This window comes from Girardinichthys multiradiatus, chromosome 7 (assembly GCF_021462225.1).
Source record: "Girardinichthys multiradiatus isolate DD_20200921_A chromosome 7, DD_fGirMul_XY1, whole genome shotgun sequence".
Classification (NCBI taxonomy): Eukaryota; Metazoa; Chordata; class Actinopteri; order Cyprinodontiformes; family Goodeidae; genus Girardinichthys; species Girardinichthys multiradiatus.
This window is the reverse complement of record NC_061800.1, coordinates 39,572,425-39,590,498: the sequence shown is the minus strand read 5'-3', so window position 1 is coordinate 39,590,498 and position 18,074 is coordinate 39,572,425. Positions and strand designations below refer to the sequence as shown.

Genomic DNA, 18,074 nt, shown 5'->3' with positions numbered 1-18,074 from the left:
TTGTTTTGTTTTGATCTCTTGTGATTTCCAAAAGTTACAAATGTGAAATTTTCTTCTAAAAGCCTCTAATACCCTTCCTCTAACTTCCCTCTAAAATCCGCAAAGTGCAGTTTTTGTTTTGTGCCAGCTGATGTGGCCACATGTGCAGGTTCGATAGAGGAGGACCCGTTGAACTTTTTCACATTTTGTTACGCTGCAACCACAAACTTTAATGTAACGTATTGGGGTTTTATGTGACAGAATAACACTAAGTAGTCCTTAATTGTGAAATGGAAAGACATTTATGCATGGTTTTCAAACTCTTACATAAATATTATTTGCATTTGTATTCCCTCCCCTCTTCTCTTTTCGCCCTAAATCTAGTGCAGCTGATTCCCTTCAGAAGTCCCCTAAAACTAGGCATCTACATACACAGCTCATACATTTTTGTTTCTTGGAAAATCTGTGTTTGAAGGGCATGCCTACATCACAAAATGACTGGGAAATTCTGATCCCACGGCTTGAAGATGGCCGTAAAGTAGGGACAAGATGTAAAATGGATTTGGCCCGTCTTTATTATTCAAACGTCGTCTCTTCTTCCCTGTTTAGGACCAGAGCAACACAGAGATTCTCATTGGGGTGATGTCCGCTGGAATCATGGTTTACAAGAACAGGGTACGGATCAACTACTTCCCATGGTGAGTGAAACACAGACTGAACACATACCTGTGTTTTCAGTCATCTTGAAGAACGTTTCACAGGACTGTGGAACTTTTCTTGAGAATAGGTTCTCGTTTCATGCTGTTCAGTCTAAACGAGGTCATGTAAAGATGAGACGGTCTGGCTCGCAGTTTTTGCTTGAGTTCATTCCAAAGGTCCCCGCTGGGGTTGAGGTCAGGGCTCTGTGCAGGCCACACTGAACCTATCAAAGCCTGTCTTTATAGTCTTGACTTTAGGCACAGATGTGTTCGTTCTCATAGTGTCATCAGAAATCTGGAAGGACATGATGATGCTAGAAAGTATCAGAGTTTAAAATGAAAAACCTTGTTGGACACTGAATCAAAGGGTTAAATATGGAATAACTTTTAGACGTGAAGCCTGTGTACAATCTTAAACTGTGTAGGACCATGGAAGAAAGGTACATTCTCTAAAGTTAGTCAGACCATTAATAATTGGAAATGTGTATCGATATCCCTCTCCCAGTTTTCCTTCTATAATTATCAATGAAGTTCTTCCATTTCAAATGCAGTTGTGTACAACTCTGATACATTTCTGTTTGGCCCCAGATGACATGCTATTTTGGTTCAATTGAAGCGCAGCCTCACAGAGGGCGAAAATGCGCTGGTTTGTAGAGTCTGCTCAAAAAAGAAGAAAAGAACCGGAAAGTGAGAATGAATTGATTTCTTAGTGGTGTTTTTGTATCCTTATGGTCCCTGAAAGATAAACCATCCAGAGGGTAACACCTGCACTGTTACTTAAAAAATGGCTTCATTGTTGTTTTTTGTCTTTAGCTCATGATCCTATTCTCGGGTTTCTGTTTCTACTGTGGATTTGGCGCCACCCTATGAAGGGGAGTGTAATTTGGCTAAATTTACACCAAACAGGCCTTGCAGTCAAGTGGTCGGTAGAGTGGACTGGGAGATGGGAATTCATCTTTAACGGTAGATACTTAGTCTGGTGGCTAGAATCGGTCGGTTTTCAGCTTGACTTATTTAAAGAAAAATCTGCTATTCTTAAACACTAACCGATCACGCCAACAACAAAAACTCTTCAATGTGAGAGAAGATTTAAACTTAGTTAGTTTTAGCATCACGGAGGTGTTTGAAAGAACGTCTGAGGATCATAAAGATGAAAAGCTTAGCAAGTAAACCCCGTTGAAACTAGTGAGGCTTTAGCCCCTCTCGGTCATGGAAAATGTTGGATTTGGAAATGTTGGCAGCCTTTTGAGAATGTCAGAGTTAAAGATTTCTAATCTCTTTACACAATACACAAGGAGACAGCTGTTTACAGTTAGAAATGCTAACAAACTAATCCTGCTAATTAGTTATTAATCAATCAAAGTTTATTTACAAAGCACTTTGAGCACTAGTTGGATTTGTGTAGAGTGCTTTACATGTTTAAAGTGTTAGATGATAAAATACACAACAATTCAATTTGAAAGAGACATATATATATAGATATAGATATAGATATATATACAGTACAGACCAAAAGTTTGGACACACCTTCTCATTCAAAGAGTTTTCTTTATTTTCATGACTATGAATATTGTAGCTTCACACTGAAGGCATCAAAACTATGAATTAACATGTGGAATTATATACTGAACAAAAAAGTGTGAAACAACTGAAAATATGTCTTATATTCTAGGTTCTTCAAAGTAGCCACCTTTTGCTTTGATTACTGCTCCGCACACTCTTGGCATTCTGTTGATGAGCTTCAAGAGGTAGTCACCTGAAATGGTTTTCCAACAGTCTTGAAGGAGTTCCCAGAGATGCTTAACACTTGTTGGCCCTCTTGCCTTCACTCTGTGGTCCAGCTCACCCCAAACCATCTCGATTGGGTTCAGGTCCGGTGACTGTGGAGGCCAGGTCATCTGGCGCAGCACCCCATCACTCTCCTTCTTGGTCAAATAGCCCTTACACAGCCTGGAGGTGTGTTTGGTGTCATTGTCCTGTTGAAAAATAAATGATGGTCCAACTAAACGCAAACCGGATGGAATAGCATGCTGCTGCAAGATGCTGTGGTAGCCATGCTGGTTCAGTATGCCTTCAATTTTGAATAAATCCCCAACAGTGTCACCAGCAAAGCACCCCCACACCATCACACCTCCTCCTCCATGCTTCACGGTGGGAACCAGGCATGTAGAGTCCATCCGTTCACCTCTTCTGCGCCGCACAAAGACACTGTGGTTGGAACCAAAGATCTCAAACTTGGACTCATCAGACCAAAGCACAGATTTCCACTGATCTAATGTCCATTCCTTGTGTTCTTTAGCCCAAACAAGTCTCTTCTGCTTGTTGCCTGTCCTCAGCAGTGGTTTCCTAGCAGCTATTTTACCATGAAGGCCTGATTCACACAGTCTCCTCTTAACAGTTGTTCTAGAGATGTGTCTGCTGCTAGAACTCTGTGTGGCATTGACCTGTTCTCTAATCTGAGCTGCTGTTAACCTGCGATTTCTGAGGCTGGTGACTCGGATGAACTTATCGTCCGCAGCAGAGGTGACTCTTGGTCTTCCTTTCCTGGGGCGCTCCTTAAGTGAGCCAGTTTCTTTGTAGCTTGATGGTTTTTACGACTGCACTTGGGGACACTTTCAAAGTTTTTCCAATTGTTCGGACTGACTGACCTTCATTTCTTAAAGTAATGATGACCACTCGTTTTTCTTTACTTAGCTGCTTAACAGTCTATTCAGTAGGACTATCAGCTGTGTACTGTATTCACCTCCTGCACAACACAACTGATGGTCCCAACCCCATTTATAAGGCTTGAAATCCCACTTATTAAACCTGACAGGGCACACCTGGGAAGTGAAAACCATTTCAGGTGACTACCTCTTGAAGCTCATCAACAGAATGCCAAGAGTGTGCGGAGCAGTAATCAAAGCAAAAGGTGGCTACTTTGAAGAACCTAGAATATAAGACATATTTTCAGTTGTTTCACACTTTTTTGTTCAGTATATAATTCCACATGTGTTAATTCATAGTTTTGATGCCTTCAGTGTGAAGATACAATATTCATAGTCATGAAAATAAAGAAAACTTTTTGAATGAGAAGGTGTGTCCAAACCTTTGGTCTGTACTATATATAAATAATATATATATATATATATATATATATATATATATATATATATATATATATGTATATATATACACACACTCACTGCTCAAAAAAATAAAGGGAACACTCAAATAACACATCCTAGATTTGAATGAATTAAATATTCTCATTAAATACTTTGTTCTGTACAAAGTTGAATGTGCTGACAACAAAATCACACAAAAATCATCAATGGAAATCAAATTTATTAACCAATGGAGGCCTGGATTTGGAGTCACACACAAAATTAAAGTGGAAAAACACACTACAGGCTGATCCAACTTTGATGTAATGTCCTTAAAACAAGTCAAAATGAGGCTCAGTATTGTGTGTGACCTCCACGTGCCTGTACAGGTCCTTCTCAAAATATTAGCATATTGTGATAAAGTTCATTATTTTCCATAATGTCATGATGAAAATTTAACATTCATATATTTTAGATTCATTGCACACTAACTGAAATATTTCAGGTATTTTATTGTCTTAATATGGATGATTTTGGCATACAGCTCATGAAAACCCAAAATTCCTATCTCACAAAATTGGCATATCATTAAAAGGGTCTCTAAACGAGCTATGAACCTAATCATCTGAATCAACGAGTTAACTCTAAACACCTGCAAAAGATTCCTGAGGCCTTTAAAACTCCCAGCCTGGTTCATCACTCAAAACCCCAATCATGGGTAAGACTGCCGACCTGACTGCTGTCCAGAAGGCCACTATTGACACCCTCAAGCAAGAGGGTAAGACACAGAAATTTCTGAATGAATAGGCTGTTCCCAGAGTGCTGTATCAAGGCACCTCAATGGGATGTCTGTGGGAAGGAAAAAGTGTGGCAGAAAACACTGCACAACGAGAAGAGGTGACCGGACTCTGAGGAAGATTGTGGAGAAGGGCCGATTCCAGACCTTGGGGGACCTGCGGAAGCAGTGGACTGAGTCTGGAGTAGAAACATCCAGAGCCACCGTGCACAGGCGTGTGCAAGAAATGGGCTACAGGTGCCGCATTCCCCAGGTCAAGCCACTTTTGAACCAGAAACAGCAGCAGAAGCGCCTGACCTGGGCTACAGAGAAGCAGCACTGGACTGTTGCTCAGTGGTCCAAAGTACTTTTTTCGGATGAAAGCAAATTCTGCATGTCATTCAGAAATCAAGGTGCCAGAGTCTGGAGGAAGACTGGGGAGAAGGAAATGCCAAAATGCCAGAAGTCCAGTGTCAAGTACCCACAGTCAGTGATGGTCTGGGGTGCCGTGTCAGCTGCTGGTGTTGGTCCACTGTGTTTTATCAAGGGCAGGGTCAATGCAGCCAGCTATCAGGAGATTTTGGAGCAGTTCATGCTTCCATCTGCTGAAAAGCTTTATGGAGATGAAGATTTCATTTTTCAGCACGACCTGGCACCTGCTCACAGTGCCAAAACCACTGGTAAATGGTTTACTGACCATGGTATCACTGTGCTCAATTGGCCTGCCAACTCTCCTGACCTGAACCCCATAGAGAATCTGTGGGATATTGTGAAGAGAACGTTGAGAGACTCAAGACCCAACACTCTGGATGAGCTAAAGGCCGCTATCGAAGCATCCTGGGCCTCCATAAGACCTCAGCAGTGCCACAGGCTGATTGCCTCCATGCCACGCCGCATTGAAGCATTCATTTCTGCCAAAGGGTTCCCGACCAAGTATTGAGTGCATAACTGTACATGATTATTTGAAGGTTGACGTTTTTTGTATTAAAAACACTTTTCTTTTATTGGTCGGATGAAATATGCTAATTTTGTGAGATAGGAATTTTGGGTTTTCATGAGCTGTATGCCACAATCATCCGTATTAAGACAATAAAAGACCTGAAATATTTCAGTTAGTGTGCAATGAATCTAAAATATATGAATGTTAAATTTTCATCATTACATTATGGAAAATAATTAACTTTATCACAATATGCTAATATTTTGAGAAGGACCTGTATAACCTCCCTACAACACCTGGGCATGCTCCTGATGAGACGGAGGATGGTCTCCTGAAGGATCTGCTCCCAGACCTGGACTAAAGCATCCACCAACTCCTGGACAGTCTGTGGTGTAACGTGACGTTGGTGGATTGAGCGAGACATGATGTCCCAGATGTGCTCAATCTGATTCAGGTCTGGGGAACGGGCGGGCCAGTCCATAGCTTCAATGTCTTCATCTTGCAGGAACTGCTGACACACTCCAGCCACATGAGGTCTAGCATTGTCCTGCATTAGGAGGAACCCAGGGCCAACCCCACCAGCATATGGTCTCACAAGGGGTCTGAGGATCTCAACTTGGTACCTAATAGCAGTCAGGCTACCTCTGGCCATGCGGCCCTCCAAAGAAATGCCACGCCACACCATTACTGACCCACTGCCAAACTGGTCATGCTGAAGGATGTTGCAGGCAGCAGATCGCTCTCCACGGTGTCTCCAGAATCTGTCACATCTGTGACATGTGCTCAGTTTGAACCTGCTTTCATCTGTGAAGAGCACAGGGCGCCAGTGGCGAATTTTCCAATCCTGGTGTTCTCTGGCAAATGCCAAGCGTCCTGCACGGTGTTGGGCTGTGAGCACAACCCCCATTTGTAGACGTCGGGCCCTCATACCATCCTCATGGAGTCTGTTTCTAACTGTTTGTGCAGACACATGTACATTTGTGGCCTGCTGGAGGTCATTTTGCAGGGCTCTGGCAGTGCTCCTCCTGTTCCTCCTTGCACAAAGGCGGAGGTAGCGGTGCTGCTGCTGGGTTGTTGCCCTCCTACGGCCTCCTCCACGTCTCCTGGTGTACAGGCCTGTCTCCTGGTAGCGCCTCCAGGCTCTGGACACTACACTGACAGACACAGCAAACCTTCTTGCCACAGCTCGCATTGATGTGCCATCCTGGATGAGCTGCACTACCTGAGCCACTTGTGTGGGTTGCAGAGTCCGTCTCATGCTACCACGAGTGTGAAAGCACCACCAACATTCAAAAGTGACCAAAACAGCAGCCAGAAAGCATAGGTACTGAGATGTGGTCTGTGGTCCCCACCTACAGAACCACTCCTTTATTGAGTGAGTCTTGCTAATCGCCAAAGATTTCCCCCTGTTGTCTATTCCATTTGAACAACAGCATGTGAAGTTGATTGTCAATCAGTGTTGCTTTCTAAGTGGACAGTTTGATTTTACAGAAATTTGATTTACTTGGATTTATATTGTGTTGTTTAAGTGTTCCCTTTATTTTTTTTGAGCAGTGTATATTTATATTTGTAATACATAGGCTTCTTCTAGATGGTTTGGTAGGAGCCTAGACTGTTTTGCTGTAGAGCAAAAAGAAGAAAGCTACTACTAATTCCTGTTTTAACTGTGGTTTTTGAACAAGCTTCTGCACCTGAAAACAAACATATGTTCCAGGCACTTTGTGATCAAGAATTTCAGTTCCAACTGCTCTAGGCCAAGATCCTGCCCCTTGAAAGCCAACTGCTTGAAAGCGTGTGTCTTCTTTGGCCAGCAGAAAACCTGGCAGCTATCAGGTGGAAGTCAGGGGATCTGTGTGGACAGGAAACACACCTGAGAAGCTCTTACACTGTTAAAACAAACGTTCTTTGTTGATATTTATGTTCTCTGTCATTTCCACTGAAGTGGAAGTTCAAGTTGTGGATGCCTTTGTTACAAACTGGCCTCTGTGGCCATCACTGCTGCTGCCAGTTTCACTTGAGCTGCCTCCAGAAACAGTCTCACAGAGAACTGGCCTGCATAGCATTTGGAAATCTTTCACATAGTGATTATTGACAGCGAATATTTATATCTAAGCCTCTGTTGAACTTTTGCAGAATAATGTAGTTGACTCCAGCATGTTTTCTGTTTTTTCCCTAGCAGTGACCTGCTGTTAAACCAGGTTTCTTGGAAACATTACAACCATCAAATCTGTTTGCTCTCGCTGACCCTCTTTCTGCTGTTAGTTCCTCTTATCACTGGTTTTGTCTCGTTCTCAGTTCAATAAATCAGTACTTAGAAATCTGCTACAGACTGCTGATGCATGTTGAAGAGAATAAATATTACTGCATGCAGAAGAGAAAGAGAAACCGTTCCGAACTCTGGAGACCATTATTTACTGTTACAGGTTATGCAAACTCTTGTGTCTGTGTATAACTTGTAAAAAATTACAATATCATTGAAAAGTTCATTCAGTTATATAGATTCATTATACATAGATAGATTTCAAGTGTTTGATTTAGTTACTTTTGATGATTACAGCTAATTAAAAAGCTAAATTCAGGAGGAGGACGGTCGAGAAGATGAATGTAATATTTATTTATTATAAAGAAATGTTTGCTGAAAGTATTTCCATGTACTCTACAGTATATGCACTGATTACTTGGTAAGGGCTCTTTTTGCATGAATTATTGCAGCAATGCAGCATGGCATGCAGGACATCAGCCTGTGGTTCTGCTGAGAAGTGAAGAAAGCCCATGTTGTAACAGCGGCCTTCAACTTGTCTGCATTGTTGGTGTCTCTCGTGTCTCTCATCTTCCTCTTGTTAATACTCCACAATTTCTCTATGGGGTAAAGGTCAGCCAACTTGGATTCTGTGCCTCTCCACTCTTCCTCTATAATCTGGGACCTTGATTCCCAAATGAAATTCAGAATTTATCTGGCTTCTGACATGGTCTCTGGTTCTGGAGTGGCTTAATACAAGAAAATGTAGGCATACAGTTGTAGCCCTTTTTCTGGGTATGTCTCTGTGCAGTTCCTCTTGACGTCTCCAGCTGTGGTCTTCTGAATTTCCACCAAAACTCTTGAATTTGCTCTTCTTGAAATTGCAGGTATTCCTGTCACCTATGCATCCGTTTCTACCAAGTGTTTTCCTTCCACTCAACTTTCCATTAATATGGTTGGATACAGCATTCTGAGAACAGCCAGCTTTTTTAGCAATGACCTTTTGTGGTTTACCTTCCTTGTGGAGTGTGTCAGTGACCTTCTTCTGGACAACTGTGAAGTCAGCAGTCACCCCCAAGACAGTGTTTGCCATTAGAGAACATGTCTAAATTAAAATCCTTTTTATTGGTCACACTTTGAGAAACTGAAATTTGAGTTTTTACCAGCTGCAAACCATAATACTAACAGAAATAAATTAATTAAATCTATTACTCTGTATGTAACAAGTCTATATGAGTTTCACATCACTGTTCAATGATAATGTCAGTTAAGATACACCTGTTTGCTAACGTCAACATTTCTGTTTCATTGTGTAGGACATTTCACTTCAGAAGGTTTAAATCAAAACAGAGGCCTCCTGAGTTAATCCCACCAGATGAGTTAAATTTAGAGACCCCCAGCGGTGTCCTCAGCAGCTGTTCTGCGCCGTGTCCTCAAGACAGAAACAGCGAAACATAATCACGGTCACTCTCTCTCAGCTCTGGTCTCACTGACTTTCTGTAATTCATCGTCTTTCTTTATCCTCTTATTAGCGAAGGCTCGCCGCTTATATCCTTTCACTTATTTTATTTCTACTCTCCTTTCAGTTAAAATGTTAGATTAAAATTAGGGGGCAGGAGAGCAGCAGGAAGACATTTAGATTTTTGCCTCTTTTCTATTTCTGTTTGCAACAGCCTGACAAATGAGCCACGCTTAGATGGGGCATGACTCATTCTCTGCTTAAGTGTGTGTGTGTGTGTGTGTGTGTGTGTTCCTGTCTTGGCATCCCAGTGAGAACCATTTTCCCGATTTCACCATCAAATTGAGGACCATTTGTACCAAAGTGAGGACATTTTGCTGGTCCTCACGACCTATTTAGCTAACGGTTAGGTTTAGGACGAAGGTGTGAATTGAGTTTAGGTTAAGGTCAGGGTTAGGCATGCACTGGTAATAGTTAGGTTTAGGGTTATTGTCAGGGTTAGGGCATAGAAAGGGTTGAAAATGACTGAAAATCAATGGAAGTCAATGGGATTCAACACATGGTCCTCACTACATATAGCAAAACAAGAGTGTGTGTGTGTGTGTGCGTGCTGTTGTTGCCAATGCAAGTGTGTGTGAGTGAGTGTGTAAAATATATTTAGCAGAGAGCGATGAGTCACAGCAGCAGAACAGATTATGTTACGCTGCTGCCGCTGCTCATCAGTAGCTGTCTTACTGTTGCCTGGCGTGTGGTCCCCTGATTTTAGCATAATTTATACACCTCCCTCCTACATGTGATTAGAAAATATGTACTGTGGCACCGCTTTGAGACTCCTCTGCTCTGATAAGCTTCGAACCCATAATGCATTAACATCATGGCTGTGTAACATGAAGTGATCGTACTTCATCTGGTCAGAAACTGATGTTCACCTTTAATGTAAAATATGACTAAAGTAGAAAATTAGAAGTTATTTATTAAAATATACTTTTATTTGGATATTATCTTTAAATGAGATCTATTACACCCCTGTCTTTCTTTCTTTCTTTCTTTCTTTCTTTCAGCAGTTGTAGCCATTTGCTTTGTTAGCAGAACATTTATACTCTATTGCATCCAGAGTTTAAAATTCCGAAACAACAAAGTAAAGCAGCGTATTGGTTGGCCTGATGATGTTGCAGGAGCTCTTTGTTGCTGCTCCCCTGAGCTTCGGAGTTTTCTCCACAGTTATAACTTCTCTACATCTTTGCACACTTGAGGAACATCTGTCTATATTTTCTCCATTCCAGCGATAGAATATTTTTTAAGCACAGGGCACATTGGAGTACTCTCCTTACCAGCAACCGGTCACCTACCTGACCTCAGGTGTACTATAACGTTGTAGGTAGGATTGTTGTAGTTAGCACGAGTTAGGATTTGACACTTGTCAGATGAACAACACCTACATGACTTCATCGTGTGAAGTTTGGTGCTGTTGGGATTATGGTGTGGGGCTGTTTTTCAGGGCTTTGTCCCAGGTTCCAGTGAAGTCCTTGTTCCAGCATGACTGTGCACCAGTGTGCAAACAAGATCCACAAGGGCATGGATAAGTGAGTTTGGTGTTTAGGAACTTGACAGGTCTGCATAGAACCCTTACCTCAACCGGATAGAACACCTTTGGGATAAATTAGAACAAAGACTGCAAGTCAGGCCTTCTCGTCCAACATCAGTGTCTTAACCTCACAAATCTTCCTCTGAAAGAATGGTCACAAATTTTCATGAACACACCCTCGTAAACCTGGTGGAAAGCCTTTCCAGGAGAGTTAAAGCTGTTATAGCGGCAACGTTATGCTAGATATTCCATCAAACCCTGTGGGCTGAGAATGGCCTGTCGTTCAGTATTATTTGTGTGAAGGCAGATAAGTGAGTACTTTTGGCATATAGTGTGTTTGTAGCATGGCTCAGTTTTACCTGTTATTAGAAAGGAAGTCACTGTTTAGACTTCAGGAACGTAAATGTTTGGTTTGAGTTTTTAAGAATAAGTTTAATTGTCTTAGTTTTAATTTAGATCTATTTAGAGCTACATTTTCTGTGGTTTTAATTCGGAAAAGGGTAACTACAACGTCTTATTGAACCTTATCAATCAAGGTCATACATTTATTGGCACACAGTTCTGTGTTGGTGTAGAATATTTTTGTCAGGCTTTAAAATGTGACATTTATCTCATAAAAAAGGCAAGAACTCACTTTATATTGCTCTCTTTTCCAACTTCTAGGTTGAAAATAGTGAAAATCTCCTTCAAGTGCAAACAGTTTTTCGTCCAGCTGAGAAGAGAGGCGGTGGGTGTACACACAAATATATATGCACCTCTAGACAACCTCCCCCCACTGCTCAGTAACTAATCATCTGGAGTTCATAGTGTTGTTTTCTGTATTGTGCCAAATGTATGAATTTACTTATGTACTTTATTAAGGTACAGCATTGCAGCTGTGCTATGTCTGCATCTGTTTGGGTAATCAGGTGTCAGATTAACCCCCTGCTGTCTTTGTCCTAACATTTATGAATTAATCCCCCCTTTAAATCCTTTGTTTCACATTTGAATCTCTTTGTTTTTTGTTGTCTTTTGTGAATGTAGTCATTTTTTGTGCATTTTAAAGCAATCCCATGTTTAAAGGTTATAGTTCATCATACTTTGGTAACTGAAAACCTACAAAGCTTAATAGCAGCAACATAAATAATTCACTGTCTGGTGTTTTACTGTTTTTAAAGCAGATTATCAGTTTTTAATTTTTAAAATATTCTGATGTAGTGACAGCCTGTGAAGGCGTTGCTTTATACAAATGAATGTGCTCTGCCATATATGGATGATGAGTGATCATACAGCCAGCCATCTTAACACATGAAACTCTTGTGTGCTGCCAACTGTTGATGTTGTAATGTTTACTGTTCTATCATTGATTTGTCTGTCCAAAATCTGGTGTTGCCTTAGCAGCAGCTGAACTGAACTGAAGAAAATCTTTTCAGAAAGCTCTTAAATATTAATGAGTGAAGGTTTTTATAATAAAGTTCCTACCCATTCTGGAAAAGAGTAGAATTTGCTTGAATCCCTCCGTCCATCCATCCATCCATCCATCCATCCATCCCTTTCAGCCCCCCATAAACTGATGTTTTTCTCTATGCATGCAGACTGAGGCTCGGGAGTCGCTGCTGGGCTTCAACATGGTCAACTACCGGGCCTGTAAGAACCTGTGGAAGGCCTGTGTGGAGCACCACACCTTTTTCAGGCTGGAGCGGCCCATCCCACCACAGAAAAACTTCTTCGCTCACTACTTCAGCCTGGGTTCAAAGTTCAGATACTGGTGAGAAGATCACCCCAACATGTGCTCCCAGAGGAGCAATGAGGCATGAAACAGCCTTGATGATGCATCATCATGCACGGTTTCTTCTTTTATTCCTGTCATTTCTCTTTGGTTTGAGACCCATTAGATAAAATCTATCTTCTTCTGTCCTCACGGTGAGTTCGCCCTATGTGAACTTTGTTTCATTTCACCGTTAACCTTTTTCGGTTCCCTTTTCTATGAAAGGCAGCTGTACAATATGAAGCGAGTTATGTGATGTATTATTGAGTAGCAGTGATGCAACGTGAGCGAGCCTTGTCTGATGTTTGGCTCAAATCCGCTGTTGCCCTTGAGATATCTCCACACTTTCCTATAAAGAGAATCTTTTGAATTGAAGCTGTTTTTGTTCATGAAAACTGGGAAATGTGTTGCAGCTAATATTATGTGACTGACTGCTTCTTTTGATTTGATTTTTTCTTGTTGAATGCAGCTTTATTTTTGGAAAGATTTTAAAAACTGTGAGGAAATTATCTTTTCTTTTTCTAATTCGGGAACAGGTATTAACTATTTTAAATCGTGTTATTAACTGTTGTTTTTGTTGTTTTTCTCTTTAGTGGGCGGACAGAAGTGCAATCTGTGCAGTATGGAAAGGAGAAAGGGATCAAGGACAGAGTTTTTGCCAGGTAGTAAAAGCCTTCTGTCCTTTCTGGTTAGTTGGAAGCAGTCTTATTTCCTCATCCATTACAGCTCAACATGACTCCACTGTACTCACCTTTGCTTTATGGGCCTATCCTGGCAGCCTGCATTTGTTAGCAGCCTCATCAGTCCACTAATTAACATGACTCAAGTGATCAGTGTTTGTGTTTAAGTCAGAAGGGCATCAATTTGACTCCCCAGCCTTATTTCTGCCAAGACCTTAACCACCACATCTTTTCCCTATATACTCACTTTTCAGGGATTCACCGATCAGTCCTTATATTCCGTCACAATAATAAAATAAAACAGCACTGAAACATTTACGCACAGACTCCACTGTGTCTGAGATAAAGTTCTCAGTGCATCTCTCGGTTTCTGGAAGTGGTGACGCCTTGTTCTGCATTCACAGTTCTCGTTTTTAAAGAACATCACAAATGCAGTTGTGTTCAAATCTGGGTACTTTTGAGACGTAGTGGCCTATTACAGAGCTTTAATTTTCCTCTCATTAAGCCATTCTTTTGTTGATTTACATAAAATCCCTCTTCATCTTCAGGAGTCCATTTCACTATTAGTTCATAATTATATCAATCTTCATAAAACCCAGTTCCATCTTAAGACAAGTAACCCCAGATCATTATGCTGCAACCATCATGTTTCGCTGTGGGCATGGTGTTCTTTTGTTGAAGCTCAGTGTTGTTTCTGTGCCAAACTTATCTTCTGGTTTGGTTCCTTCAAAGTGTATCTCCCATAAGTTTCTAGGAGATTTTAACCTGGGCCAGATGTTCTATATGGAAGAAGACGCTTCAGTTTTACAGCCCTACTCCTTAGTCTAGACTTGTGGAAAATATAAAAGATTGTTTTCTCATGTAGAACATAACCAGTTCTTGGCAAAATCCCTGATTAGTTTCTCTTGACTTTGCAATATTTTTAGAGAAATGTTCAGTTTTTCTAATGTCACTGTTGTCCTGTGTTTTCTGCAACTATTAATGCCTGTCATATTGTGCCGTGGTATATTATTAATACTCTTAAACCTTTCTGCCCTTTCCTGACCTAGAGCTACAGCTTTAGCTAAACAATGCAAATGTGGAAATGTTAGGAAAGCCATAGTAGGATGAACCTTATTTCTGCTTTGATTCGATACTATCGATAGTAGTTGTGAAATCAACATAAACAAATGTTTGTCTTCTGTTGAATAGTGCAAGATAATATCAAACATGTGACCACCATGCATACATATGTCCATTTACTGTACAGTGTGTGCACCTCTTGCTCAGGGCTTTTTTGCATGAATTCCTGCATCATTGTGACACAGCATGAAGATAATCAGGTTTTGGCTCTGCTAAGGTGTTTTGGAAGTCACTTGAAGCCTTCAACTTGTCTTTATTGTTATCTCTAATCTTCCTCTTGACAGTAGTCTGCAGGTTCTTTGTGGGGTGTGTGCCTTCACACTCTGGGACCTTGATTTTCAACTAAAAAGCATCATTTACTCTTTTCTAAAAATAAGACTTTGAACGCTGAGCATTAGTCCAGTCTTTTCTCTCCTTATCCCAGATAAGACTCTCTTCTGATATCGTCTCTGGTTTTAGAGAAAGAAATGCAGAAATATGTCTCTCTGTTTCTTTCATGCTTTCAGTTGGTCTTTTCAGTGATATTCCTGTTTGTTTCAGATGCACCTGAAGGCATCATATTTGTTCCACCTACTTTACTGGGCCACCTTCTGTCCTGACCAGTCCAACTACTCGGCGTCATGCAGCAAACTCTGAAATACTGTTTTTATCCCAAGAATTACCCAGAATCCATATTTCCACCAGTTCTAGTTGGATTTGCTTGTATTTCTGCAGAGAAAACTAGTACTGGTCTTTCTTTCAGTCAGATTAAGATTATGCATATGCGTGTGACGAAGGTTCAGGAAGTGCTTGTGTGAATCAGATGACCAGTGGTTTGACTAAGAATAAAAAAATAAATAAAAATGCAACATCAAAGTTTGGACCACTGCAGACACTAAAACACTCCAGGCCACTAATGGGTCAGAAAAAAGGGTATTGCCTCTAAAACAGAGCCCAGCTCTTTCACACACACTCACAAATAGCTGCTATTCTTCCATTAAAACATGTTCAACCCTTTTCTATTCAGTTCAGTTACATGATCACTCTTCTCTTCTCTTTTGAGGTGCCTGCTTTTTCAACACAACAGTTTCCTATTTTGCTTCTTTCATTGGTGGTTACAACATCCTGCCCACATTAATGACATGCAGTAGAAGTAGTGAAGCAAAGTAGCTGGAAGCTGTCGTGAATAAAGTGGAGGCAAACTGAGTTGCATTTTACAGTTAAAACGTGGCGGAAATGCACTGAGACGTTTCTTTTTAATTTGGTTGTAACCAAAATACCTTATTGGTCTGAGCAGGTCTCCCAGCAAGCCATTGGCTAGGAAGCTGGTGGGCGGGACTGACTGGGAGTCTGTAAGCAGGAACAGCCTATCAGACGAGAGACTGGAAACCCAAAGCCTGCCCACACGCTCGCCACCTGGAACACCTAACCAGTAAGTTAGCGCAGATCTTAGTTGTCCATGTTCCATAGTAATAAGCCTATTTAATGAGCCACCCTGCAGGTTGTTGTAAACGCTTTTTTAGAGTGAATTAGGCAGCGCCTTGCAGAAGTTTACACCTTGAACCTTTTTATTTTTGTTTTGTCACCTTAAAATCAAAGACTTTAATGTATTTTAATGGGATTGTATATGGTAGACCAACAGAAAGTAGTAAGTAATTGTGAAATAATTAATGGGTTCAACCTTTTTTTGTAAATAAATATTAAACGTGTGGCATGCATCTGTACTCAGCCCTACTGAATACATACTTTGTAGACCAACCATAAGATTTTTGGGGTATATCTCTACCAGCTTTGCAAATTCAGACAGTGTCATTTAAAAAAAATAGCAAAAGCTGACTCTGATTGAATGGAGAACATCTGTGAACATCAGTTTTTTTAAGGTTTGCCCTTAAATTCTCAGTTCGATTTAGGTCTGGACTTTGACTGGTCCATTTTAACTCATGAATATCCTTTGATCTAAATCATGGGTGTCCAAAGTGCGGCTCGAGGAACATTTGCTGCCCTCTGAATAATTGTGTGCGGCCTCCGACGTTACATAGGAACCTTGTAGTAAATCGAACCACAAAAATCCTGCAACCTTTACTGAAAATCAGACTTGGGTGCACCCTTTAGATCATTACAGCAAGCACTGTCCTGTTCTCATTGCTTGGCTTAGACCTAAAAATATTCATGCCCAAAAAAGAAAATTTCTAACCCAAAAGGTTAGGAAACTATAATACTGTCCTGATCCCTTTTCTAAAAATATCAGACTTATTACATTCATTTTCATGAAATCTATCATTTTTTTATTTTATGATTGAGCAGATAAAAATGAAAAACGCAAACGATATTTATTTCAAATGAAAATGAAAAGAAAAAGTGCTTTCAATGGTGACGATTCTGGTTCTGATGGCAAAAAGTTTGAGTCATCTAAACGGTTCCACTGTCCCTCAGGCTGATTGTTTAGGTTTGTTATCCTACTGGAAGGTGAGCGTTCGCACCAGTCTCAATTCTTTTTCAGCCTCTATCAAGGTTTCTATTAACAGGATTCACCTATATTTAGCTCCTAACCATTTTCCCTTTAACTTGGATTTACTGAGCCTGATGGACAAACCACCGCCACCATGTTTCACCGTGCGGATGGTTTGTTTATTGTCATTCACATTAGAAGTTTATTTTTGCACGTGTGCCAAAAAGTAACACACTCATTTCACATTGAAATGTGTGTTTCTTTGTGTGTTCTTGTCAGGAACTCGCTGTTTGTACAAGACGGCACACGGCTACGCCCATCGTCAGTTGGCCACCTGGTTGATCATGTGATCCACGCTTCACCCAGCCTACCTGTCTTCTCCTCCAATCACAAGTCGGCATCATCCACCCAAGCCAACAGCATCAGCCTGGACTCAACACCGTCAGTCAAAACCTTTTGCTAATCATCATTCTCAGTTTAATATTTCCATTCCCTTAACTTTCCTTCCTGCTTGTTTTAAAAACATCAGCTTTGACTTGGCAGAGGATTAGTTAGATCATTACTGCTTCATAAATAAAACATCTCCCCAGAACAGACAGCCTTTAATTTAGCAGTTACATTTTCCTCATTAGCGTTAGTCTGTCTGTCTGTTCTGCTGTACTGACGGGTTTATTTTTATTCCTTTAAACGTCTTACGGTGTCTGTGGCTTCTCCCAGCAGTTCACACCCTCTCCCAATGTCACGTTGCTAGCCCCATTGGAAAGATGAGCCTTTTAAAAAACAGCCTGTAAAATGTGTTTATAGCAGCGTAGCAGGGTGGAGAAGATTGAACAACAGGACTTAAGCAGATCTGGGCTCGCTGCACATCCTCAAACTGCTCACACACTAAAAAATTCTGGTAAAGTTTGTTAAGGTCCCAATTTGCTGTTTTTGAAGTCTGAAAGTGGGGAGTAAAAAATTAAAGAGCTGGGAGGATGCAGCAGTTTTCAGAGCAGTGAAGTCAAATCAAAGTGTCACTGAACGTTTAGTGGTTCATAACTTGGAGCCAAAGAATGACTTAATCCCCAGCTCTCGTCCCTATAAAGCACCCGTCATACACGGCTGGTAAAATAAATTAACCTATCTTTGCTCACACTGGAACTATTACTATTAGTACAATTATTCAGAGGGGAAGAATTATTGACCATCTACTAATTGTGATCTGTGATGGCATGGGGCGTTTTTTTCTTCCTAAGTGAAGGGAATCATGAACGTTTTGGAAAAAAGGCTGTTGCCATCTTCCAGAAAACTGAAAATAAGTTTTTTTAAATGACTAGGATCAACAATGAAATGGTTA

The 18,074-nt window shown here is 40.9% G+C and overlaps 1 protein-coding gene across 2 annotated transcripts in view; it reads left to right on the top strand.

Annotated features, from left to right (window-relative positions):
• ptpn4a (protein tyrosine phosphatase non-receptor type 4a) overlaps window positions 1–18,074 on the top strand; it is a 95,002-nt gene that overhangs the window by 62,626 nt on the left and 14,302 nt on the right. The window contains exons 10-15 of one of the 2 annotated variants that reach the window (XM_047370454.1): window positions 589–677; window positions 11,425–11,488; window positions 12,336–12,508; window positions 13,102–13,170; window positions 15,587–15,721; window positions 17,018–17,179. In XM_047370454.1, coding sequence (XP_047226410.1) covers window positions 589–677; window positions 11,425–11,488; window positions 12,336–12,508; window positions 13,102–13,170; window positions 15,587–15,721; window positions 17,018–17,179 — 692 coding nt within the window. Of the gene's footprint in view, window positions 1–588; window positions 678–11,424; window positions 11,489–12,335; window positions 12,509–13,101; window positions 13,171–15,583; window positions 15,722–17,017; window positions 17,180–18,074 lie in introns of both variants that reach the window. The other variant, XM_047370453.1, reaches the window with a different exon arrangement.